The 25,245-nt window shown below is 40.0% G+C and overlaps 1 protein-coding gene across 3 annotated transcripts in view; it reads left to right on the top strand.

The window, feature by feature from the left end:
• The window catches only part of NFKB1 (nuclear factor kappa B subunit 1), a 120,070-nt gene that overhangs the window by 74,646 nt on the left and 20,179 nt on the right, over positions 1 to 25,245 (top strand). For all 3 annotated transcript variants that reach the window (XM_044224395.1, XM_044224394.1, XM_044224393.1), the window contains 8 exons: positions 4,403 to 4,566; positions 6,383 to 6,541; positions 8,552 to 8,656; positions 10,795 to 10,886; positions 12,921 to 13,059; positions 21,073 to 21,216; positions 22,635 to 22,724; positions 24,503 to 24,688. In XM_044224395.1, the coding sequence (XP_044080330.1) occupies positions 4,403 to 4,566; positions 6,383 to 6,541; positions 8,552 to 8,656; positions 10,795 to 10,886; positions 12,921 to 13,059; positions 21,073 to 21,216; positions 22,635 to 22,724; positions 24,503 to 24,688 (1,079 nt within the window). The remainder of the gene's footprint in view (positions 1 to 4,402; positions 4,567 to 6,382; positions 6,542 to 8,551; positions 8,657 to 10,794; positions 10,887 to 12,920; positions 13,060 to 21,072; positions 21,217 to 22,634; positions 22,725 to 24,502; positions 24,689 to 25,245) is intronic.

The raw sequence follows: 25,245 nt of genomic DNA, 5'->3' as shown, positions 1-25,245 counted from the left end.
CCTTTCCTTTTTTTCTATTGCTGGTCTGCTGCTGATAAATTCTTCAGTTGTCATACATCTTTAAACTCTTCATTTTGTCTCTGTTTTAGAAAGATATTTTTGAAGAGTATAGAATTCCAGGTTGACAGTGTTCTTTCACATTCTTAAAATATGCTGCCCTCAGGGCCTTTTGGCTTGCCTTGTTTCCAGCAAGAGGTCTGCCCTCATTCTGATATTTTGTTCCTCTTCATGTAGTGCGTCATTTTTTTCTCTATCAATAGCTTTTCAGATTTTCTCTTCATTAATTTTCATTTCTCTTCACTAGTTTGAAGCAATTTTATTATGGGCTTAGCATAGTTTTCTTCATTTTTTTGTGCTTCGGAGTTGATTAAGATTTTTAGATTTCTGGGTTTAGAGGTTTTTATTTTTTAAAGATTTTATTTATTTATTTGACAGAGAGAGATCACAAGTAGGCAGAGAGGAGGCGGTGGGGGGCGAGGAAGCAGGCTTCCTGCTGAGCAGAGAGCCTGATGCGGGGCTGGATCCCAGGACCCTGGAATCATGACCTGAGCTGAAGGCAGAGGCTTAACCCACTGAGCTACCCAGGCACCCCTGGCTTTAGAGTTTTATAATTGAATTTTAAAATGTGTCAGCCATTATTTTTTCAAAATATTTTGTCCATCCACTTCTCTTTTCCCTCTTCTTCTGAAATACCAATTACCTGTGTGTTTTGCTGTTCAAAATTGTCCCAGAGCTCACTGGTGATCTGTTATTTTTACTTATTCTTCTTCCTGTGTTTCATTTTGAATTGTTCTATTACTATGTCCTCAAGTTCACTAATCCTTTTATTCTATAGTGTCTAACATTTCTTAATTCCATCTAGTGTATTTTTCTTTTCAGCCATTGCAGTTTTCATCTCTGTAGGTTTGTTTGACGTCTCTTTAGTATCTTGCAAGTGTTCCTTAACATATTAAAGCTTTTTATCTTCTTAACCATATGGAATATATCTATAATAGCTATTTCAGTGTAGAGGTCTGCAAATTTTTTGTTCTGTCTCATTTCTGGATATGTTTCTATGATCGATTGTTATCCTCATTATAAGTAGTATTTTCCTTTGTCTTTATTTCTTTTTCTTTTTCTTTTTTTTTTTTCTTCCTCTGTCTTTGCATGCCTGGTAATTTGTGATTGAATGGCAGGCATTTTGAATTTTAGATTGTTGTATGCTGGCTTTTTTTTTTTGGTATGCCTTTAAATACTTTTGAACATTGGGATGAAATTAAATTTGGGAACAGTTTGATCCTTTCTAGACTTATTTCTAAGATTTGTTAGGGAAGCCAGATCAACCTTCCATCTGGGGTTAATTTGACACTATTACTAAGGCAATACCTTTCTGAATATTCATCCTGATGATTCATGTATTACAAGATTTCCTGAACTAGTCCAGCCCCACTGTGCTCCGAGAAACGTTTTGCCTGCTCCTTTCTGGTGTTTTGTACCCCACCATCCCGGCCCCACCCCAAGTCTCAGTTGTTTCCTCACACACATGCTCTGATCATTACTTTGCTGAAGACTCAAGGCTGGGTCACACTGTACATCCCTGAATATCACTCTGTATGTGGTTCTTTCTTCTCTGGTTCTCTGCCTGTGACTTGCAGCCTCTTTAGCCTCCTCAGATTTTTAACTCTGTCTCCAAAAAAAAAAAAAAAAACTCTGTCTCCAAAACTTAGGGAGATTACCGGATCCTCTTTAGGTTTCCCTTCCTAGACTGCAGCCCGGAAACTCCAGGCATTAACCCAGCATTATTGTAGGAATCATCTTGGTTGTTTTTCTTAAGGATCACTATCCTGTGCTGCCTGTTATCCCGTGTTAGAAAACCATTTTCCATGTGTTTTATGTTACTTAAGGTGAAAGGTTCAATATTGTCCCTGTTACTTCCCTCATTATCTGAAACAGAAGATTAGCTTCTGTATTATTCCATTTATTACCAGAGTAAATAAATTATTCACATAAGGATGATGCCCTTTTCATAGGGATTAGTTAAATAATATACATGAAAATCACTTTCTGTATGGTAAAGATTAAAGAGTTACATAGGTGTTTGTCACTGTCACTACCTATATATAGGTAGTTGTGGATGATCTACATCGGAGTACAGCCTGAAAGGCCAAAAGATGGTGTTGTTTCTGATAAACTGTCTATGCTTCCATACATATTGATACGTCATGTTGCATATTTTTCTGTGCTATGTGAATTCATGCATTCGTGTATTCAACATTTATTAGACACCTATATGTCAAGCAGTATTCTTTTTTTAAAGATTTTATTTATTTACTTGACAGAGAGAGACACGGCGAGAGAGGGAACATGAGCATGGGGAGTAGGGGAGAGAGAAGCAGGCTTCTGGTGGAGCAGGGAGCCTCATGTGGGGCTGGATCCCAGGACCCTGTGTTCATGACTTGAGCCGAGGGCAGATGCTTAATGACTGAGCCACCCAGGTGTCCCAATCAAGCACTGTTCTAAGCACTGGACATCTTTGCCATCAGGAGCTTATATTCTGTTGGTCTGTTTTTTTCTCTGTGTGCCTCAGCTATTCTACTTTTTTTTTCTTTTAGTATAGTTGACACACAATGTTACATTAGTTTCAGGTGCACAACATAGTGATTTGCCAGATTTATACATCATACTAGTTCATGTCCTTTTTCTGTCACTCTCTGGACATGTTTCTCATTGCGTCTCTGGGCCTCTGTCCGAACGCTCATCTCATTCTGCCTTCACCGCCTATATTTCCTTCTTCTAGTTCATCTTGTCTTCTTCCCATGCTATCTTAGTCTTTGTTTCATCTAGTCCAGTTGTCATAATATTTGTCTTCTGTTACTAATCTTCTTTCTTCCTGGGTAAAAGCCAGAACCAAATAAAAGTCTTTGCAAAAGCATACAAGGCTTTAAAAGATCTGTGTGCCCACTTATCTCTTTGAACTTTTCACTTACCACTCATGTCTTGTGGCTTTTCCTCCAGTAACTTTGGCCTCCTTGCCATTGTTGTTTTTTGAAAACACCAGGTACGGTCCTATCTCAGGGTCTCGGCTTCTTCCTTTTCAAATACTGTTATTTCAAATACTTGGTATTCCTTTTCAAACACTCTTCTTCCATTTAGCCATGTCTTTTCCCTCACATTCTTCGAGTCTTTGCTCATTGTCATCTTTTCAGTGAGGCTTTTTCTGGCTTCTCCCTATTTTAAAACATCGTGTATTCTACTAGTACCTTTCCTTTTCTCCATTCCTACATTATTTTTCTTGGTAACACTTATTACCCTCTTAATTATACTGTAAATTCTCTTGTTTCTTCTCTTTGGTTACACTAGCATATAAATTCTACGAAGGAAGGGATTTCCGGGTGCTGACAGGACACCTAGACACTGCCTGGCACTAATAAGTAGCTGAGGGGTGCCTGGTGGCTCAGTGGGTTAAACCTCTGCTTTCAAGCTCAGGTCATGATCCCAGGGCCCTGGGATCGAGCCCTGCATCAGGCTCTCTGCTCAGCAGGGAGCCTGCTTCCTCCCCTCTCTCTGCCTACTTGTGATCTGTCTCTCTGTCAAATAAGTAAATAAATAAGATCTTTTTAAAAAAATTTTTTTTTAAATTACAACAATGTTTGTTGTACTATGTTTATTGAATATACTTTTTTGTTTCGTGTACTTTAAAAAATGAAGAGCCGAAGTAATTTATGCTTTTTCTTTAAAATCCCTTAACTTGTTTTATTTAGCTTATTAACATATTTTGCCCAAGAGGTATGTAGGCTTCACGAAATAAAAGGTTCTCCATCCTGAATACATGTAGCATTAGATGGCATTCTAGTGGTAATAAATAATACCAGCCTTAGAGATAACCCAAGAGGAGATGAGACTCCATTATAGACATTAAAGCCCAACCAGAAACCCAGGGATGATCCAAAAGAAAAAAAAAAAATCCTTCCAAATATAGGATTCCTCTATTCTTCAAAAAAATGAGATAAGTTAGTACTATATTCAGAATTTTTTTTTTTAAATTTAAAGAGTTCTCCTAGAAAATACTTCAGAGTGAATCTAGGTGAAGCTTTCTTAATAAGACATACATATGTGTGTATTCACTCCCTGAAGTGTTATTTGAAAGCCTAATAAGCCCTGAAAACCAAAAAAATTTGGGGAAGACCCATTTGGCAGCAAGATCCACTCTGACCTGATGTATAGTCTTTATGATCCCATTTGGTAAGTCTACTTCATACGTCTCACCGTGGACATAGTAACGTGTTTGATTATAGTGTGGGCTCCAGCGACTGAGGGCCCGTGTATTTTTTTTAAAAGCCGCTTTGCTAGAGTAAAACTAGACTCTCGTCATTGACAGCCTAACTTTTGGTGGTGGATGTTGCTGTTATTGCTTTTTCACCAGCTTTGCGAACTTGGGTATACTTCATGTGACAAAGAAGAAAGTATTTGAAACGCTGGAAGCACGAATGACAGAGGCATGTACAAAGGGCTACAACCCTGGACTTTTGGTGCATCCTGATCTTGCCTATTTGCAAGCGGAAGGCGGAGGAGACCGGCAGCTCACAGGTGAGTGTCGCTCTGCCAGCCTGTGCTTTGAGATCAGGCTCTCCGTGCTGTGTGTAAACCGGGTGCTCCTCTGTCTGCCCCAAGGTTCTCCTTCTCCCAGACTGTACCATGTGGCCTTTCCCTGCTCAGAAACCTTTGATGGCATCCCACTCTTTTCTAGAATAAAGTCTATATACCTCCACGGCCTGGTATAGAAAGTCCTCAGTCTGGCCCCAGTCACCTTTCCCCTTTATCTCCAGTCCCACCATGCACTCCTCTCTCCCCATCACAGCTCCCTGAACACCTGATGCAGATTCATACTTTTTTATGTGTTTTCCACGACTAAAAACACCACACCCTGCCCTTTTCAGCCTGTGAAAACCAGTGCACAAGGCAACACTCAGTTCCTTTGTTTTAGTTTTCTCTGTTTTACTTCCCCTGGCTCACCTTATTAGAAGGAATCTCTTCGGGCTCTTCAGGCACATCATACACTATGCTCTTTCTTGTAAAAATGCTATGATTTTATTCCTTATTTTTACTTACACTTTTTCTTTCAACCCCAATCCTGTCCTACCACATGTGCCATTTCTGCTTTCACACGTTGTCCATTGTCTGGTCATCCTGTCACCCTCTGTTACTCAGGTGACCCAAAACCATCACTATTTATCCACTCAACGCATTCTGATGTCCAGACTGGAAACCTTCACATCACCTTTGAATGAATCCTCCTTGTTGCCTACACTGCGTCTCCAGCCTGTGGCCCTGCTCCCCTCTGCTCTTTCTAGCGCTCCGCTCCTCACTCCATTTTTCTTGCTTTGCTTCTCCCCATCCCTACCTCTGAACCAGTTTACACCCCGGGGCCAGATGGATCTTGCAAAAGCCTACGCCTTACCACTATTCAGTATCTCCCCGCTCGCTGTCTATAAGATCCAAATTCAGTAAGCTGGCCTTTTAGGCCTTTCAAGAGCTGGTCCCTGCTGAATTTCCAGTGTTCTTTCCCAGGACCGTTCCCCCACCCTTTGTGTCAAACTGAATTATTCCATAGAAACACCATGATTCTCACTTCCTTGCCTCGGCACATTCTTTCTATTCTTGCTGCTCCCTCTTCCTGGAATGCCTTTATTTACTCTCTTCATAAGTTCAAGTTGCACCGTCCCTTCACGACTGAGAACATATGTCTCTTCTGCTCCAGCGCCTCTGGATTCTCCCCTCCTTTGAAATTCCCTATCTCTTCAGCTGTAGCACTTTCACAGTATTCTCCACTTGAATTATCACCTTTTATGATACTATAACTTAAATGCACGCAGGCAAGGAAGGAGTCAAATGCAGTTGAGTCATTCATTTTCTCCAGAAGCATTTTTGGGGTACCTCCCATGTGCCAGGCTCTGTGCTAGGCACTGTGGAATGAACGTGGTCCCTGTGCTCAGGGAGCTTTCAGAAGACTTAATTTTCACATTTCATAGTACAACTCATGCATAATAAGTTTATTGCCTTCTATGGCTTCACACCTTTTGTGCCTTTAACTGTCACTAGAGGGAGAAAAAGGAGAAATCAGGGAAAGATAAGAAAGGAGAGAGGCAGTTGAGTTCACGGAAGACAGTTTTCACTATCATCCAGAGAAAACGCAGGTCTTCTTTTGATGCCTTTAATTTGGATGACATAAATGAGACAAATTTTTTTTAAATTGTATTAGCAATACAAACAATTTCAAAAGAAAAAAATAGTTTTTTGTTTTCAATTCATGTTCTTTATTTGAGCTTTATAAAAACATCTTATCTAAAGTGTTCTGGCTTTACTCTTTCCCTGGGCATGAATGCGCTGTGCTGTGTGGTCCTAGATCGGGAAAAGGAGATCATCCGCCAGGCAGCCCTTCAGCAGACGAAGGAGATGGACCTCAGCGTGGTGCGGCTCATGTTTACAGCTTTTCTTCCAGATAGCACCGGCAGCTTCACGAGGCGCCTGGAACCCGTGGTGTCAGACGCCATCTATGACAGCAGTGAGTCCTTGACTTCTGCCGGGAGGCAGCTTGGTGTAGTGTCAAGTACAGACTTTTAACCCAGCCCTGGCAGTTACTGACTAGCTCAGAATCCCAGGGCAAGTAACTTAATCACTTGGAGCCTCACATTTATCATCTACAAAATTGGAATACTAAAATCTAGCTTGAAACGTTGATGTCTAGATTCAAAGTGAATGCTATAAGGTGAGCAATAAATATGGTTCTCCTTCCTCCAATGTGCATGCTAGACTTTTATATGCCATTTGAGGATGGCAGATCTCTTATTATTTATGAATTCCTTGCCATGAGGATATATTGTTGATGCTCCTAAAAAAAAACCCTCAATATTTTCTGTTGAGGCTCTAAAGAGGTGTTAATAAAAACAACCCTTGCTTTTATCCATCTACATTCTTGCATGTTCTAGCTTTTATCAAGAAAAGAACTTCAAGTTAACTGAATGAGTAGTCTAGACAGTATGTGACTTCAAAATTCTTTTTCAGTCTGTAGTTCCTAGAACTTTTTATTTATTTTTTTTAAAGATTTTATTTATTTATTTGACAGAGAGAAATCACAAGTAGACAGAGAGGCAGGCAGAGAGAGAGAGAGGGAAGCAGGCTCCCTGCTGAGCAGAGAGCCCGATGCGGGACTCGATCCCAGGACTCTGAGATCATAACCTGAGCCGAAGGCAGCGGCTTAACCCACTGAGCAACCCAGGCACCCTTCCTAGAACTTTTTTAAAGAGTTTTACAATGGTCTTCAGCATTTACCCTGCAGATTTCTTATTTGGTATGCATGGGATTTTTTTTTTTTTTAAAGATTTTATTTATTTATTTGACAGATAGAGATCACAAGTAGGCAGAGAGGCAGGCAGAGAGAGAGAGGAGGAAGCAGGCTCCCTGCCAAGCAGAGAGCCCGATGCGGGACTCGATCCCAGGACCCTGAGATCATGACCCGAGCCGAAGGCAGCGGCTTAACCCACTGAGCCACCCAGGCGCCCCAAGTATGCATGGGATTTATTAAACAAATTGTAGAAGGTTGCAAGTGTGGTACCTAGGCTCACTGAAAGTTTATAGAGTTTGGTCTAAGTAGAAAACTCCATGCCCCAAGTACGACAACTGACCAATTTCTCTAATTTAAACAAGTTTGAAAGGAAGTGAAAGAGTTATAAAATGATGTAGACGTATATACTAAAGATCACCTTAAAATGCAGCTGTGGGAGGGAAAAAAAAAAAAAGGAAGCTTTATACTATTACCACAAGCAACTTTTGCCCCTAACCACACAGAATTCTAATTTAGTCTGGGGAAAAGAATTTTAACCTCTCCATTTTTCTCTTCTGTAAAATAAGAATTTATAAACAGTTTAAGAAAACCGTGCTTTTTTCTAGATTTTTAAGACTCTTGTAAATAGTATATCAGTATCATGGAAATAATTGAAGGTCTTGACTTACACAAAATTCCATAAATCCGTTGGCTCAGTACTTCCCTGAAACATCAGAAAAGATCTTTCTCTTTCTGTATGAATCTTTCTTAATGTGTTTGGGAGAAGCAAATATTGTTCCTTTCTGCCTCGTGTGTTTGGGTAGTAATGAATGGTCCATGCTCAAGAGGTGAGGACTTCCAAGGACCTCCGAAAGCTTTTGTATTTGTGTCCTTGTTGAAACAATATAAATGAAAGCATCTATTTTTTTCTTTTTTTATAAACATATAATATATTTTTATCCCCAGGGGTACAGGTCTGTGAATCGCCAGGTTTACACACTTCACAGCACTCACCATAGCACATACCTCTCTTTTTTTTTTAATGAAATTATAATTAACATACAGTATTATATTGCTTTCACACATACAACATATCGATTTGACAGTTTTATACATGGCTTAATGCTGACCACTCCTGATAAATTATTTTAACTTTCTTTGATTAATGTGTGCTAAGGGCAGGATTCCAAGAGACTGGCTTCTAAAGCTGAGGATAAAGCATGATGTTTGTTGTTTCTCTCCTGTGGACAGAGGCCCCCAATGCGTCCAACTTGAAAATTGTAAGAATGGACAGGACAGCTGGGTGTGTAACTGGAGGAGAAGAAATTTATCTTCTCTGTGACAAGGTTCAGAAAGGTAAATATAAGCTCTGATTTTAAAATGTGAAAGGTAATTCTGGGTGTGTCTGTGAGTCACTTTTTAGCAGCAAATCCAGTATATGCCTCTTCTGCCATGGAACTCCTTTAGAAAATGTACACATTTTGCCTCTTCCAAATTTGCTGTTCTTTTTTAAAAAAATTTATTTCTTTATTTGACAGAAAGATAGAGAGAGAACTCAAGTAGGCAGAATGGCAGGCAGAGGGAGAAGGAGAAGCAGGCTCCCCACTGAGCAGAGAGCCTGGCTCGGGGCTTGATCCCAGAACCCTGAGATCATGACCTGAGCCAAAGACAGAGACTTAACCCACTGAGCCACCCAGGTGCCCCTATAGTGTAAAATTGTTAATTTAGTTTCTTTTATAAGGCTTCATTGCAGCACTGAGAGAGCTTCTCCAAAACGTTCATGTGACACTGATATCAATTGTGAAAAAGAGAATAAGGACTATAGGGAAATTCTCAGAGCATATTTCTCATAATTTCCACTTTCAGGAAAGGTTCTTGGCATTTACCTTTCATTAGTAATGGTACATGATTTATAAAGGAGCAAAAGCTGAAGGAGATTGTGTTATTTTCTCCAACAACTCATTTTTAAAATACAGTGATAGAGAGTATGGTATGATAAAGATCTACTCACTACAAATTGACGAGCAATTTCCAAGTGAGGAGTGCATACCTAAAAATACAGCTCTTAAACAGAAGAAAGATGGCTTTGAAGGCCTGAGATTTAAAGGTCATAAAAAAATACAATCTAATTTTAAGGTAAACGTATATGTATCTTTATTCAAAAAAAATTTACACTTCCTCTGCATATCCTGGTGTCAGCCTCTTTTTAACCCATTCTATCCGGGTAATATGTACACATTCAATGAGTAAACACAATCTGAGTTCCTTTATTTATAAATGCAATTCTTAATCATTATCATCACATTGGAATGACTTATTAAGAGAAGTCTTGTACCTGGCTTAAAGAGTCTGAATAACTAGGTCCTGTTTAGTCCTACCTGAAGGCAAAGGAATTGACCAGAAGATAATGAGCTGTTTTATCCAACCCTAATATTTCTAAAATTCTATTTAAATAGAAATGTGAACTTAGTTTTCATAAATCAGTAGTGCAGTTCTTTCTATAAAATGGGAAGTAAAGCCAAGGAGATGCCAGTCTGAGTTATATTGTCATATAAGTAGAAGTAGAATCAATGACACAAGTGTGAAATTTAGGCATTCCTATTTCGTCCAAAGGTACTTGACCAATATGATTTTTTTTAAGATTTTTTTTTTAATTTGAGAGAGAGAGAGCACGAGAGGGGAGAAGGTCAGAGGGAGAAGCAGACTCCCCGTGGAGCTGGGAGCCCCATGCAGGACTCGATCCCGGGACTCTGGGATCATGACCTGAGCAGAAGACAGTCGCTTAACCAACTGAGCTACCCAGGTGCCCCCAATATGATATTTTTAACAACTTCTCCATATGGACTGACAAAGTATCACAAGGAAGCAGCGGAGTAGAATGTTTATGAGCCTGGAGGCTGTGTTCAAATTCTGCTTCTCCACTTACTAGCTATTCAAACTTGGACAAGTCACTTAACCTCTCTGAACTCGTTTATCTTCCACAAAATGGGATTTTAATAGTCCACTTGCATCACAGAGTTGTTGTGAGGATGAAATCAGTTCATGTATACACATAAATCCCTTAAAATAGTGTTACCATATAGTATACTTTATAGAAGTTAAATATTATTTATAGATCTGTATGGAGTTTGAACCACCCTTTGGGATTCTGATATTCTTCGATATCCTTTGTGTTTCTCAGAAATGAATTGGGTTAGTGATGGAGAAGTGGGAAGGTCAAAGACCGGTTAAGAGAAAAGTCAGATTGAATAGGTAAATCTAGTATTCTCTCATTATGTATGAAACTCAGCGTCCATTACTGTGGTAACTAATAAAAAAATGCATTGATTTGTGAAAATTTTGAATGGTTCAAAAGTCTTTCATATTAATTACTTTTTTAAAAGTATAAACACATAGTAGGTAGAAAATTGAACCAGCTGCATTTTCCAGCATGCTTACAAATATTACTACTATATGTGAAATTATACTTCTGTGTAATATGTGACTGTTTGCAGATGACATCCAGATTCGATTTTATGAAGAGGAGGAAAATGGTGGGATCTGGGAAGGATTTGGAGACTTTTCCCCCACAGATGTTCATAGACAAGTAAGTGGATGATGATGATGGTCACGACGATTTTACATTTTCTGTCTTGTTGAAATTCAGTACTTAATTTCCATGTATGAAACAAGAAAAATCATAAATACTTATTTACTTTCATAAAAGAATACTATTTTTAACACTCTTGCACATCTTCCAGAAAAGTTATCTACCATAGAATTATGAGCATGACATTGTCATGACATTTCATTTGGGTGTCTGGTCACCTACCCATTAAGGCAATGGCCCTCAGGTCCTTTAGGGGAAATATTTTAAGTAATCGTATTAATCTGTTCAGACTGACATAACAAAGTTCCATCGACTGGATGTATTAAGCAACAGAAATTTATTTCATCATGGTTCTGAAGGCTAGAAGTCCCAGATCAAGGCCCGACAGGGATGGTTCCTGGTGAGAGCTCTCTCCTCCTGGCCTGCAGACAGCCACCTTCTGGCTGTGTCCTCACATGGCAGAGAGAAGAGAGGTAGCTGTCTGGTGTCTCTTCCTATAAGAACACTAATCCTATCTTGTCACAGTTCTACCCTCATGACCTCATTTAACTTTATTTACTTCCATAAAAGCCCTTTCTCCAAATATAGCCACACTAGGGGTTAGGGCTTCAACATGTGAATTTTGAAGGGACAGTTATCTGCTATAGTATTCCACCAGAGTAATTATGGCGAGACCTGTTAAAGAGATATTGTAATGGAAAGTGTCGAAAGGAAGAGTCTTGTACTTGAGGCTGATATCATCATGATAAGTCAGGAGTTCCCAGTGACAAGTGAGTATATAACTAAGAGAAATGCTGTTTCGTATCTTAATCACTCTCAGTGATTGAGAAATACTGTTTTCACCCCCCAAAACTGGAAACAATCTAAAATGTCCATCAAGAAGTGGCCAGTTAAAGGAATTACGGTGGATCTGTATGAGGGAATATTATGCAGTTATTAAAGAGAATGAATAGTTGATGAACTAATACGGAAAAATCTCGAAAGTACAACATTAAAAAATATTTTAAGATATTGAACAAAGTGCATATAAAAAAAGATTGAGTCATGATCTTGGGGTCCTGGGATCAAGCCCCGCATCGGGCTCTCTGCTCAGCAGAGGGCCTGCTTCCCCTCTCTCTCTGCCTGCCTCTCTGCCTACTAGTGATCTCTCTCTCTCTGACAAATAAATATTAAAAATTTTTTAAAAAGTATTACCTGTTTCAAAATGCTTTAAAAAAATAGATCGTTCATGTATACATAAGCATAAGGAAATTCTGGAAGCGTACCCAAGAAATGAATAACATCACCGTGGTTTCCTCTGGGGGCAGTCTCACAGTAGGAACTGCTTAGATTAGAGCACCAGAGGCGTATGCAGGTGTGTTCAGACATGGGGTATGCCCCTCTGTACCTCTCCATATTTTACAAAGTCTAGATCCCTATGAATACATTACATAGTCAAAAAAAAAAAAAAAAAAACCAAGAAACTGTAAAACTGCCAAACTATTGTGGCACTACCAGAAATTAGTGAGGAGGCTAGCTGAGAGGTGTCACAGAATGCCCTCAAAGCCTAGCGCATTGGCCATCCTCACTTGGAAATACACGTCTCTCTTGCAAAATTTAGCTTCCTCTCCTCATTGGCCAACCTGCAGGCTGATTGTAGTACTCCGTTCTTCACTCTCTTTCCACAGCCAGTGTTTCTGATATTTCTGTAAATAATTTCGGAGCATGTTAAGGCTGACTTAGAAGAGAAGGAGGAGTATGTGATGTATTTTACTCACACGATTATTTAACTACTGGAAGACATTTGAAATGTTAGACAAATGAAAAGAAAGGTTGGCAAAACATTAGCATAATCTTGTATTTCAGTTTTACTGTGGCAATTTAATGATAATGTGTGGGCATAGAATTCTGAGTTTGTAACTTTCTCTAGAATGCCTTCTTTTTTAGTGTACTGTGTCTAGACACTGGGCAAAAAGAATATGTTTAATGAGTAGCATTTCCGGGAAAAAAAATACAGGCCTCCCCCAACATTTGGATCTTTGTATCCTACAGTTCGCCATCGTCTTCAAAACCCCAAAGTATAAAGATGTCAACATCACAAAACCAGCTTCCGTGTTTGTCCAACTTCGGAGGAAATCTGATTTGGAAACTAGCGAACCCAAACCTTTTCTCTACTACCCTGAAATCAAAGGTAACTCGGTTGCTTACACTCTTGTGCTGTTTCCCATAAAAGGACAAAGCTGATTCAGAAAAGATCAGTTGGCTGCTTCCTTTGAATGGCTTCCTAGGAGTTGGCCCCCAGACCAATGGTATTGATTTTTAGAGGAGGGAAGTAATATCCTATTTTGGAGATCATGGAATTAAGTCCAGCCTTTCAAAACAGTGTTACTTTTACCAAGCTTATGTGAGATTTAGACATTTGAGAATTAGCCCTTGAATCTGAGAATCTGCCATTTATTTGAGACTCTTTGGGTTTGGCCGGTTAAGGCGGCTGTTCAGGAGAATCAAACGCTGTATCAACTGGCCTCAGACAGTAGAACGGGAGACTCAGCCACCATGCAGTGCAGATCCATAAAAATGAATAAAGCACCCTTCTTGTCCTCACAAAAGACACCCCAAGAAGGGGAGAGAATAATCTTACATAGTTACAATGAGAATTATGATTTTGATAAGCTCCCACAGGGAGGCATCCAAAAACACTTTGAGGATTCTGAGGACCCTTGTTTCGAAAGAAGCCACCAAGAAGTAAGCTTCTTGGGGTGCTTGGGTGGCTCCGTGGGTTAAAGCCTTTGCCTTCAACTCAGGTCATGATCTCAGGATCCTGGGTTCGGGCCCCGTATTGGGCTCTCTGCTCAGCGGGGAGCCTGCTTCCTCCTCTCTCTCTACCTGCTTCTCTGTGATCTCCATCTGTCAAATAAATAAATACAATCTTAAAAAAAAAAAAAAAAAGAAGTAGGCTTCTTCAAGGTTTTTTCACTTGGGGTGTATTTCAGTAATTGGGTGAGAAACAGGGAACGTAAGGGTTCCCTAGGCTTAAGAAACTTGAGAAGCTGAACAATTAGTGTTTGTTCAGAAAGAAGTGAGAGCCTTGTGAGCACCAAGATGAACCACTGAAGACCAAGGCAGGTAAGGAAGTCCAGAGCCAAGCACAGAAGTGCTCTGATGGATAGCTGAAGAATTCTGATTGATTCTGGAGAGGGGAATGATGAGGCCTACTGAGATTTGGATTGATGACTCTGACTTCCTTATGTGGACACTGAGGAGAATCTGAGCAGCAGACAAGGAGCCCAAAGAGTAATGCAAGAGACCAGGTGAGAAAAGGTGAGGTTCATGAAGGTCATAGTGCAAAGAATGAAAGAAGGTAGTGTCAAGAAGACCCAGATGCTGGTTGGGGTAAGAGGTGAAGGAAAAATTCAGGAGTCCTAGATGGTTCTAGGAATCCCAGCCATGATATGTGGTTGAGCTGATGAAAGAATCAAGAGAGCAAAAGTGGGTTTGAGTGGGCAAAGAGGGAGCTCAGTTTCAAACATGTCACATTGGTTTCTCTGGCAAATTCCTAATAAGCCGTCAAAAGGCAAGACTGGAACTCCAGAAGGCAGGGTGGGAAATTCAGCGTTGAGAATCCTCTCAGAATGAGTGTGACAAGCCTCTCAGTGGAATAATTGCTCAAAAATCCTTCTTAACCTAGAGTCCACTGATCCCCAAAGGGTCCAAAGATAGAAATGGACTTTAGTTAATTAGCTTTTTTATATAATCCTATTTTGTATTTTACATATTAATAATTAAGATTCTAAGAAGAGATCCATGGGCTTCACAAGACTGTAAAAAGGGGTCATGGCACAAACAAAGTCAGAAACCCCTGGGTAATAAGGGGAGGTCAATGAAATGATTATCACAGGGCCTGTCTTGACTGATGTCAGAAGCCACAAAGGTGCTGTATTGATGACGCACAGGAGTGTTGGATCCTGTGACAGCCACATGTGATGTGGGATCCTTGAAGAGGGCTTCTTTTCCTAGGATTCATGTTGTGGCAGGAGCATTTAGAAGATGATTCCATGAGTTCTCATTTCTTTTTCAGAAGTTGTGACCTGTCTACCACTGAGTCCAATTTTTAGTGCATTCCATTACTGTGGTGTGAAGACATTGTCAGCAGAAGAGCTTTTTTCCCCCTCCACGTATAATTTCATGCAAAATCCCAGTACATACACCTGACAGGCTCTGGTTAAAGTGGAAGTAGGGAGCCGACCCACTCGGCCTTCCCTAGAAGCCCACCTCCCCTTATTTCTTGACCCAGCGATAGCCTGAGGTCTTCCAAATGCTTTAGGTTGCATAAAGATGAAAATCACTGCTTCCAATTAAACACACTTATTTAATAGACACAGAAGAGAAATATGGCTAATCTGGGGGGACTTTCTGAGGGAAAAAAATAGATTTCTTCTCCTAAAATACATCTTCACATAATGTCTGTTCTTTCCGACACAGAGAATTATTTTTAAAAAAAATACCCAGATTACCTACACATGTATGAGCCTAGAAACATTCAAAGCTAAGCTTGGTTTCTAGGCCACCTGTCTACCTTTTGCAGTGGTATCTGTTCATCAAAAGAGTAAGAGACAGCAGGGGCATGTTCAGACATTCATTCATAATATCAGATGCTGGGGTTAGAGAATGGGGTCTTCTAAAAGTTCAAAATCCCCACCTATATGCTTCAAGCACTTCCAGACTGCCACTGACTAAAAGCTCCATGTAATGCAAACAAATAAGAAGAACCATCTGCGGGTGTCTGGGTGGCTCAATGGGTTAAAGCCTCTGCCTTCAGCTCAGGTCATGATCCCAGGGTTCTGGGATCGAGCCCCACATCCCGCTCTCTGCTCTGTGGGGAGCCTGCGTCCTCCTCTTTCTCTCTCTGCCTGCCTCTCTGCCTACTTGTATCTCTGTCTGTCAAATAAATAAAATCTTTAAAAAAAAGGGGGGGGCGCCTGGGTGGCTCAGTGGGTTAAGCCGCTGCCTTCAGCTCAGGTCATGATCTCAGGGTCCTGGGATCGAGCCCCGCATCGGGCTCTCTGCTCAGCGGGGAGCCTGCTTCCCTCTCTCTCTCTGCCTGCCTCTCTGTCTACTTGTGATCTCTCTCTGTCAAATAAATAAATAAAATCTTTAAAAAAAAAAAAAAAAAAAAGAAGAACCATCTGGAAAAATAAGGGCAGTTGAGCTCCACAGAAAGAATGACTAAACATATTGTGATCAAGTCGTGTGAGATTAGAACTATTTCATTGAAGGTAAAAAATTACCTTAGTCAATAAAGCCTTCTGGATTATAAAATTCCAAGGTGAAATAATTGCAGGGAGCAATCATCACACGACACATGATGTGGTCCGAAAAGTAGCAGGCCGTTTCATATAAGACTAAGTGTATGAAAGTGAATCCCAACTATATAAACCAGGGAATGAATCACTGTATACATTTCTCAGAAGTCACTGAATACATCTTCCACTGCCCCAGCCCCTGCAGTCACTCCTTATGTCATTGCCTAATTTCGTATTTTTTGTTATCTTTATCAATATGTAAAATTGTCTTGTGTATTAATTTACATGTCTTATCTTCTTCCATCTTCAATAGGAAGATTATTCTTTAGGTCATAGATTTGATCTTTCATGTTTATTGCTACATTCCCAACATCTAGAACAGTATATGCCATGTATGTACTTTTTTAAGGAGGCTCTACACCCACGTGGGGCTTGAATTCACTACCCTGAGATCAAAAAGTACATGTTCTACTGACTGAGCCAGCCGGGCACCCCTTAGTATATGTCATATAGTAGATGCTGAGATAAATCTGAAAGCTGACTTATTTTTTTCAAGTTTTTATTTTAATTCCACTTAGTTAACACACAGTGTTCTGTTAGTTTCAGCTGTATGATATAGTGACTCAACACTTCCATACATTACCCGGTGCTCATCACAAGTGCCCTCCTTAATCCCCACCACCTATTTCACCCGCCACCACCCACCTCCCCTCTGGTAACCAGCAGCTTGTTCTCTGTAATTAAAAGTCTGTTTCTTGATTTGTCTCTTTCTTCCTTTTTTTCCCCTCTCTGCTTGTTTGTTTCTTAAATTCCACATGAATTTAATCAGGTGATCTCTTTCTCTGACTTATTTTGCTTAGTGCATAATACTTTCTAGCTCATTCCATGTTTTTGCAGATGGCAAGATTTTTTTATGGCTGAATAATATTGTATATTATATATATTATGTATAAACACACATGCATGTATTTTATATATATGAAATATATATATATCACACATACAAACACACACACACACTGTATCTTCTTTTTTTATTTTTTTTAAGATTTTATTTGCTTATTTGACAGAGATCACAAGTAGGCAGAGAGGCAGGCAGAGAGAGAGGAAGGGAAGTAGGCTTCTTGCTGAGCAGAGAACCCAATGCGGGGCCCCATCCCAGGACCCTGGGATCATGATCTGAGCCAAAGGCTGAACCTTTAACACACTGAGTCACCCAGGCACCCCACACTGTATCTTCTTTATCCATTCATCAGTCGATAGATACTTGGGCTACTTCCATATCCTGGCTCTTATAAATATGAAAGCTGACTTATTGATTGACCAATCCAAAAGGCTAGTAATTTGTTGGGTGCCATCAAGAAGGACATCAGACAAAGAAATATAACACATATTCCTTTCATTGTATTGAATCATCCAGACACCTCTATGGTTATTGACATTGTACCTCATCAAAACTTTATGGAGACGGTTGGGCTCAGGGAAGACAAAATAATATAGAGGGATGATTGAAAAGAAAAGAAGATATTTGAGGAACTGCTATATGAAAGCAAAAAAAGACCATGTGATTTTTCAGTCTGAAAAGATAGAGATTCAGAAGAAACAGAATCATAATCTTTAAATTATGAAAGGAATGCAGACATCTTTACTAGAACACTAGAACTGGAAAAATCAGAATGAGGTACTTTTAAGGCATACACACAGCAAAAAAAGGGTGGAAACTAAAAGCTTACATTTGTGAACTGAACTATTATCATAATCATCAATTATGAAAAGAAAGAGGGGGTGCCTTGGTGGCTTGGTGGGTTAAGTATGACTCTTCATTTCAGCTCAGATCTTGATTTTGAGGTCATGGGATCAAGCTCCGCATGGGGCACTGCGCTTAGCACGGAGGCAGCTTTGAATTCTCCTCCCTCTTCCTCCTGCTCACTTTCTCTGTGTCTCAAGTAAATGAATAAAATCTTTTTAAAAAAAGGTATGGCAGGGGTGGGAAAAGAGAGATATTTTGGAGTGTTTCCCCCAAAATGGCTGCTTGATATAATGGAAAGCTCACTAAACTTTGGATCTGATCCTCACTCTGTCCTGACCTCTGACAAGTCCCCTCATCTTCCTAGCTTCTATTTCCTCTTCCCCAAAGGAGAGCTTGTAGTAAGTGACCACTTAGATCCCTTCTGGAATAGGTTGATGTTTCATAGTACAACCCATGGTGCCACTGTCAAAGGCAGACCATGAAGATAAGTAAACGCAATGGGAAAATCTCCATGTTTATTTCTGGGAAATTTAAACTGCAGGTTCTTTTCTTTAAAAGCCTGTCATAATGAAATTTCCATTTCAGTTTCTTGTCATTGAAATCTTAATGGATATAGAATATTTAATATTTTTAATTGACTCAAAAATTCTCATTTTATAGTGAAATATAACCATTGAACATCTGTTTTCTAAGTCAAAAGAAGTACATAGCAAATGCCAAATGATCTCTTTGCTAGAAAGCATGTCAATAGATAACATTATCCCCGAAGATGAGTGAGTGAACTGTTTCCCTCCTGTGTTTCACATTTCTAATGAACTAATATTCTATGTGATACCAACAGTATATAGATTGAGTAATAAATACGACTATTGGTTATAGTACAACTGACGGAAAAATTTTATAAATCTATCCAAAATCTTTGATAAGGACATTTGTAAAGTTTTTCCACTTTGAGGCCAACACTTTCTAGGGGAAGCACATTCTCTTCAAGTTGACCGACATTGGCTTTCTTCTTCCAAACAGGTGTGGACATGATCAGTTTGTTGTTGTTGTTGTTGTTGTTGTTGCTGTTTTAAGATTTTATTTATTTATTTGTCAGAGAGAGAGCACAAGCAGGGGAGCAGCTGGCAGAAATAGAGGAAGAAGCAGGCTCCCCACTGAGCAAGGAGCCTGATGTGGGGCTCGGGACTTGATCCCAGGACCCTGGGATCATGACTTGAGCCAAAGGCAGCTGCTTAACTGATTGAGTGGCTCAGGAGTCCCGACATGATCAGTTTTTGAACGATTATTTGTAAGGGTACTTTGCTGTATCCTATTCCATGCTTTAGTCTTCCAGCTGCACTGCAGTGACTGTGAGGTAGTCAGTAAGAGCATTCTCTTGAGCCCTGAGGTGACTGAAACAACCACAGAATTAGAAATAAGTAGGGATCTTTCCGAACATAAAAACATTGACCAAAACTGATGTTGAAAAATCAGAAATAGGAGGCGCCTGGTGGCTCAGTGGGTTAAGCCTCTGCCTTGGGCTCAGGTTATGATCTCAGGGTCCTGGGATCGAGCCCTACATCAGGCTCTCTGCTCATCAGGGAGCCTGCTTCCCCCTCTCTCTTGCCTAACTCTCTGCCTACTTGTGATATCTCTGTGACAAATAAATAAAACTCTTATAAAAATAGAAAAATTTTTTAAAAATTAAAAGAAAAGTAAAATCAGAAATAGGACAATTGTTAAGAATCAAGTTGCTCATTGAGAAAAAGAATACCACACTGGTTATTTACTTAAACAGAAACCTTCCATCCTTTTAGCCCAAAAGAGAGAGGGGAGAAAAAAGTATATGGTAGGAAGGCCAGAGAAAAGAAAGAAACAGAAACAGAAAGGAGAAACAAGAACACGGTAATGGACCGCAAAGGCATGGGGACTGGTGAGAACAACAGAGTGAAAAGCAAAGGAAAAACAGCAACTACACAAGGAATGAGGGAAGATGGTCTAACTAGTGTCTGGACCTGGACAGTCAACAGTCTCGGGGGCATCACTGTACTGCGGTCAAGCTGTGTTCTTAGACTTTCAGCATCCCGTTTCTCATCAGTCACCACTGACTACCGATCCCTCTCTCCTTGTATTTCTGGGGTTCGCCCACTTGTATTATCGTGGTGCCCAGTAAGGAGCAGCCCCCATCTCCTTATGTCTCCACTGTCTCTGCCTCTCACTTTGACTCTTCATTTTGTCCTATGCATCTGCAACAGGGGAAGCTTCCTAAAATACCACCCGATGTGCATCATCCCTGGTTCAGAAATACTCAGTGGCTCTCCTGCTGGTAAACCCCTTTGGTTCACGATCCAGAAGCTCTACAGGGCAGTCCCGAGTAGCCTCATTTCTCAGGAATATCTCATGCTCAACTTTCACTTCAGCTAAACGGAACTACCGCAGCTCTCGGAAGCACACAGTGTACATTCCTTCCTTCATTACTTTCCCTTTATATCCCATCTCCAGAACATCCTCCCGGTGCCCTCTCCTGACAGAAAGTTGATTCCTGCAAGACTTTCCTGAGTTTTCCACCCCACAGGGACTTCCTAGAAGTGCTTCCTTGATCTCCTGGAACGCTGGTGTGCGCCATAAATTTAACATATATAGCACTGGGGTCCTCTCTCTCTCCAGGTCTCCCCCGCAACACCCCCTGCAACCTTAAAATTATATTTTAAGGGTTCTTGACAGCAAAGACATTATTCATACTATTCTTTCTCCCTAGCACTTAGTTCATAGTAGAGTCATTATAAATGGTAGTTGGCTAGGAATCATTTGTGAGTGACCAAATGAGAATGCTCAGTACTGGTTTTCTTATTCTGTGTCTTCAGTATCCTAATGTTTGCTGGGAAATCTAGTCTTTCACTAATCTGAATGACACTGAGGACTTCAGAAACTGCTGCAGAGGGGATTTGGGTGTGTGCAGCTCTGTGGTCTCTCTGAGGCCAGTTCTCTGTATTCCGATCCATTGGAATAAATATACTGCTTCTTGAAATTTGGCATCTCTTCCTCCTTGGGTGATTTCTGTTTCCCTTTAAGGTGTTTAAAAATACCATCCGAATCAATACTCTTTCTGTGGCTAGTAGTGGAATTGAATCAGTCTTTTCTCCTCTGGTTTCTCTTCCTTTAAATACAGATAAAGAGGAAGTGCAGAGGAAACGGCAGAAGCTCATGCCTAATTTCTCAGATAGTTTCGGCGGCGGGAGTGGAGCCGGAGCTGGAGGCGGAGGCATGTTTGGCGGTGGCGGTGGCGGAGGGGGTGCTGGAAGTACGGGGCCAGGTACGAACTAAGTCTGCTCTTTCTAAAGCTTTTCCCATGGGAGATGGTCAAATTTTCCTTTCCTAGAGTTCCCAGATTGTCTGTGGGTCAAGCGGCCGGGACATTATTGAAAGCAACAGATTAAATTAATTAAAATTTCCCAACATACAGAATTTTTCAAGGAAACACATGTTCCTATTGCAACATGTAGGTAACACCAAAAACAGTAAGAAGAAAAAAAGTCACCCGAGGCCAGTTATCTGAGGAATGCATCTATTAACGTTTTGGTGTATTTCCCCTCCCACCCCCTCTTCCTTCCTCCCCTCTTCCTTCCTTCCTTCTTTCCTTCCTTCCTTCCTTCCCTTCAGTCCCTCCCTTCCATACTGTCTTGGTTTTCTTTGGAACCATTGAGAGGATTTCATATTATATGTACTGCATTGTAGAAAATCTGAAGATACATAAAATCCTACTGTTGAAGGTTAACTTCTGCAAATTCTTTTTTCTGTGTAGACATTAAACTATGAATTTATGCAGTGTCGTGAGTACAGCTGCAGTCCTCATAATGTGTTGTATTTGATCTATTCACCTGTATGATTTATTATCAGCACATCACGATTGTGTATATAGAGTCAGAGATGCCGCTTCTCCCTAACGGGTTAAGTAACATAAGCATTTCCCCCGTGGCAGTATGAATTTTATGTAAGCGTAACATTTTAAGCATCAGTTAAATGACTCCTAGTATTTCATCAAGTGAACACACCATAGTATTACTTACTTGAATGTGTTTCCTGTTTTTTATTGTCTTTACTCAATGCCTTCGTCCACATTGCTTTTCTTTTATTCCAGATTGTTTTTGTAAATTAGATTCTTTGAAGTAAAATTACAGTGTCAGAGGGTATGACATCTAATACCAGCTGCTTCCCCCAAAGAGTTTTACGTGTGAGTTTATGCTTCCACCAAAACTGCCTGAGAATGAACAGTGTGGTCATGTTTCCCCTGAAGAGTCAGTATTTTTTCCATATTTTGTTTGGTTCAGTTTTTCCCGCCGGAGGTGGTTTCAAGGTCATCTGTGTCAGCAAGTAGGAGTTTGGTTGGTGACCACTCACCGCTGGCCTCTCCTCTCCACACAGGAGTGGGAGCCTTTCTGCAGCATGAACTCTTCCACACTGCCCCAGGCCTGGGCGTTACCTGAGTTGCCAAATCTAAGCTTGATCAGAGTGGAATTCTGATCATCCTGTCATCTCCCTCAGTGTATCTTGCTAACTCTCCATGGAAGCAGCATGTTGGGCACACTGCCCTTCCACACCAAAGCCCACGCTCACCTTAAGGAAGGACACTGAACTTTGCTGAGTCTTTGTTTTAAAAAAAAAAAAAAAAAGAAAAGAAAAGAAAAGAAAAAAGAAAGCATGAGGTTTCAATTGTTTTGCTTGCTTTTTCAGGGTATGGCTTCCCTCACTATGGATTTCCCACATATGGTGGAATTACCTTCCATCCCGGAACCACTAAATCTAATGCCGGGATGAAACATGGTAAGTAAGATAGTTTTTTTAATAGTGAGGAAAGAATAACAAAACTAATGCCAAGAAGGTTTTTTTTTTTTTTTTATCATTACCTATCATGACATTATCACCTTGAAAAAAAACTGATAAAGGCAAATAAACTAAGAAGGTACTTTTCCATTAAAAAAAAAAAAAACCTTATTCTCTGTGATGAATATAAATTCTAGTCCCAGTGTTTTATTTATACATTGGGTCGTGAGTTCAAGCCCCATGCTGGGCATGGAGCCCACTTTAAAAAAATATATTGACTTTGTGAGTGGTATGACCAGGGGGAAGAAAACATTAAAAAGGGATCTAGAGAGACACTTGACTATTGAAGCATAAAAAAGTCACCAAATTTACCTATTCTTTCCCTTTTTCCCCCATTAAATGCTATACTTTTATAGACATTTTGAGTTTTATAGGGGTAACCTTTCCCATCAAATGCATCCCCTAATTTGCAGTTGTCACACCATGGCCTCATGGTTTATATTACATGTCCATTCTAGTGGACCCATTGAAGAAATAATACAATGAAGCCTTCCCAAGTATGGAATGCATTTTTTGTCAGGTGCTGCTACACATCTTGACTGTAATCTTCATGATTGCTCTATAAGGAAAAGAGTAGTGTCTCCATTGTACAGACAGAGGACACCCAGATTCAGAAATGTTCATTCACTCACTGAAGGCACGTACCTGTTAATGGCAGAACTAGGATTTGAGCCAATTCTGCTCATAAAACCTGTGTGTTCTCAGAGCACCTGTCAGATGGCATGGTCCGGCCTGAAAGAGCACAGAAATGGTGCCCCAAGTAGATCCCACACTAAAGAACATGGCTTGATACCGCATTCTAACAACTTGCTTGGTGAAATAACATTAGGGAAAGAATAATTCCTCTGTTTTTATTTAAACTTTAAAAATTTCACTTCCCTGGGGTGCCTGGGTGGCTCAGTCAGTTAAGCATCCAACTATTGATTTCAGCTCAGGTCTCAATCTCAGGGTGATGAGTTCAAGCCCCATGCTGGGCATGGAGGCCACTTAAAAAAAAAAAATCCACTTCCCTGAAGTTCACAGAAGAGCTATATTTCTTTTTTCTCCTTTATAAATAAACAATGAAATGTAAGTTTTTAGAACTGTAAATAAAAACTTTTTAAGATCTTAAAAGTTCCTCATCAAAAGAAAAAGATTTATATGTGCTGACTGATATTAATTATTGTAATGATCATTTGACAGTATATACAAATATTGAATCATTATACTGTACACCTGAAACTAATGTAATGTTATATATCAGTAGTAAAAATGTGTCTTTTAGAATTGAATGTTTAAAATAGGGGCGCCTGGGTGGCTCAGTGTGTTAAAGCCTCTGCCTTCGACTCAGGTCAAGATCCCAGGGTCCTGGGATCGAGCCCCTGCTGAGCAGAGAGCCTGCTTCCTCCTCTCTCCCTCTGCCTGCCTCTCTGCCTACTTGTGATCTCTGTCGGTCAAATAAATAAATAAAATCTTTCCCAAAAAAATCTACCTTTAAAAAAAATTTTTAAATAAAATAAAATAGCTCTAAAACATGTGCCAAATAAATAAAATCTTTAAAATAGTTCCAAAACAAGTTACCTAATGATTTAACTATGTTAAAAGAAATTTTAAATTACTGTTTTTTCTTTTCCCTTTGCAGTAAACTTGCCTCCCATCTTTATCTGACAAATGAAACAGTAAATTATAACTTAATAGATTTTACTGAGAAAAAGCTGGTATTTTTGTGTCTGTCTTAGGAACCACAGACAACCCATCTGAAAAGGATTCTGAAGCTGGTGGCAAAAGTGTGGACAGAAGGGCAGTCAGCCCCTCTGGGAAAGTAACTGAACCCATAGAACAGGACAAGAAGTCCAGCACTGGGGATGATGCGGTTACTCTGACGTATACAGTGGGAGTGAAGGAAGAGAATTCTAGGTTTCAGGGTAAGTGAACACACACATGGTTACGTGGTATCAACTGGTGAGGAGATGGGTTGTTTCGAGGTGTGGAGACCATTGCCAGAAGACAGGTTTATTTTCTGTTCATCTAAAAATAATGCATCAATACGTAGTTCAGTGTGCTCTTCAGAGTCCTGTGTGCTTTTCGAAAAGCATGTGTCTGATCATCTTACTCACACTGAGATTTCCATTCTCCCCATGCTGTCTCTGAATAGAAAGACTAAGGTTTACATATGCATTCTCCAATCATAATTATGTAGTTTTAGGTATCGTGGGAGATCATCTAATTCATTTCTATCACAGATAATAGAGAAAAGATTCCATCACTTTAATAGTTTTCTCTCTCGACTGTAGCTTGACTATCATATTAAAGTAGAACTTTGCCATTTCCTTTTACCTGATGCCCTCTTTGAACAATTAGGATAAAGAGGGACAGTGCACTTCTGCGCATATTTTGAACCAGTACTCATTAGAGAAAAGGGAAGGGAAAGATGGCAAATATTTCAACTTATTGGCCAGTTATGGTCTCTATCACAGATTCT

Source organism: Neovison vison, chromosome 11 (assembly GCF_020171115.1).
Source record: "Neovison vison isolate M4711 chromosome 11, ASM_NN_V1, whole genome shotgun sequence".
NCBI classification, from domain to species: domain Eukaryota; kingdom Metazoa; phylum Chordata; class Mammalia; order Carnivora; family Mustelidae; genus Neogale; species Neogale vison.
This window is presented reverse-complemented; position numbering and strand designations above follow the sequence as displayed.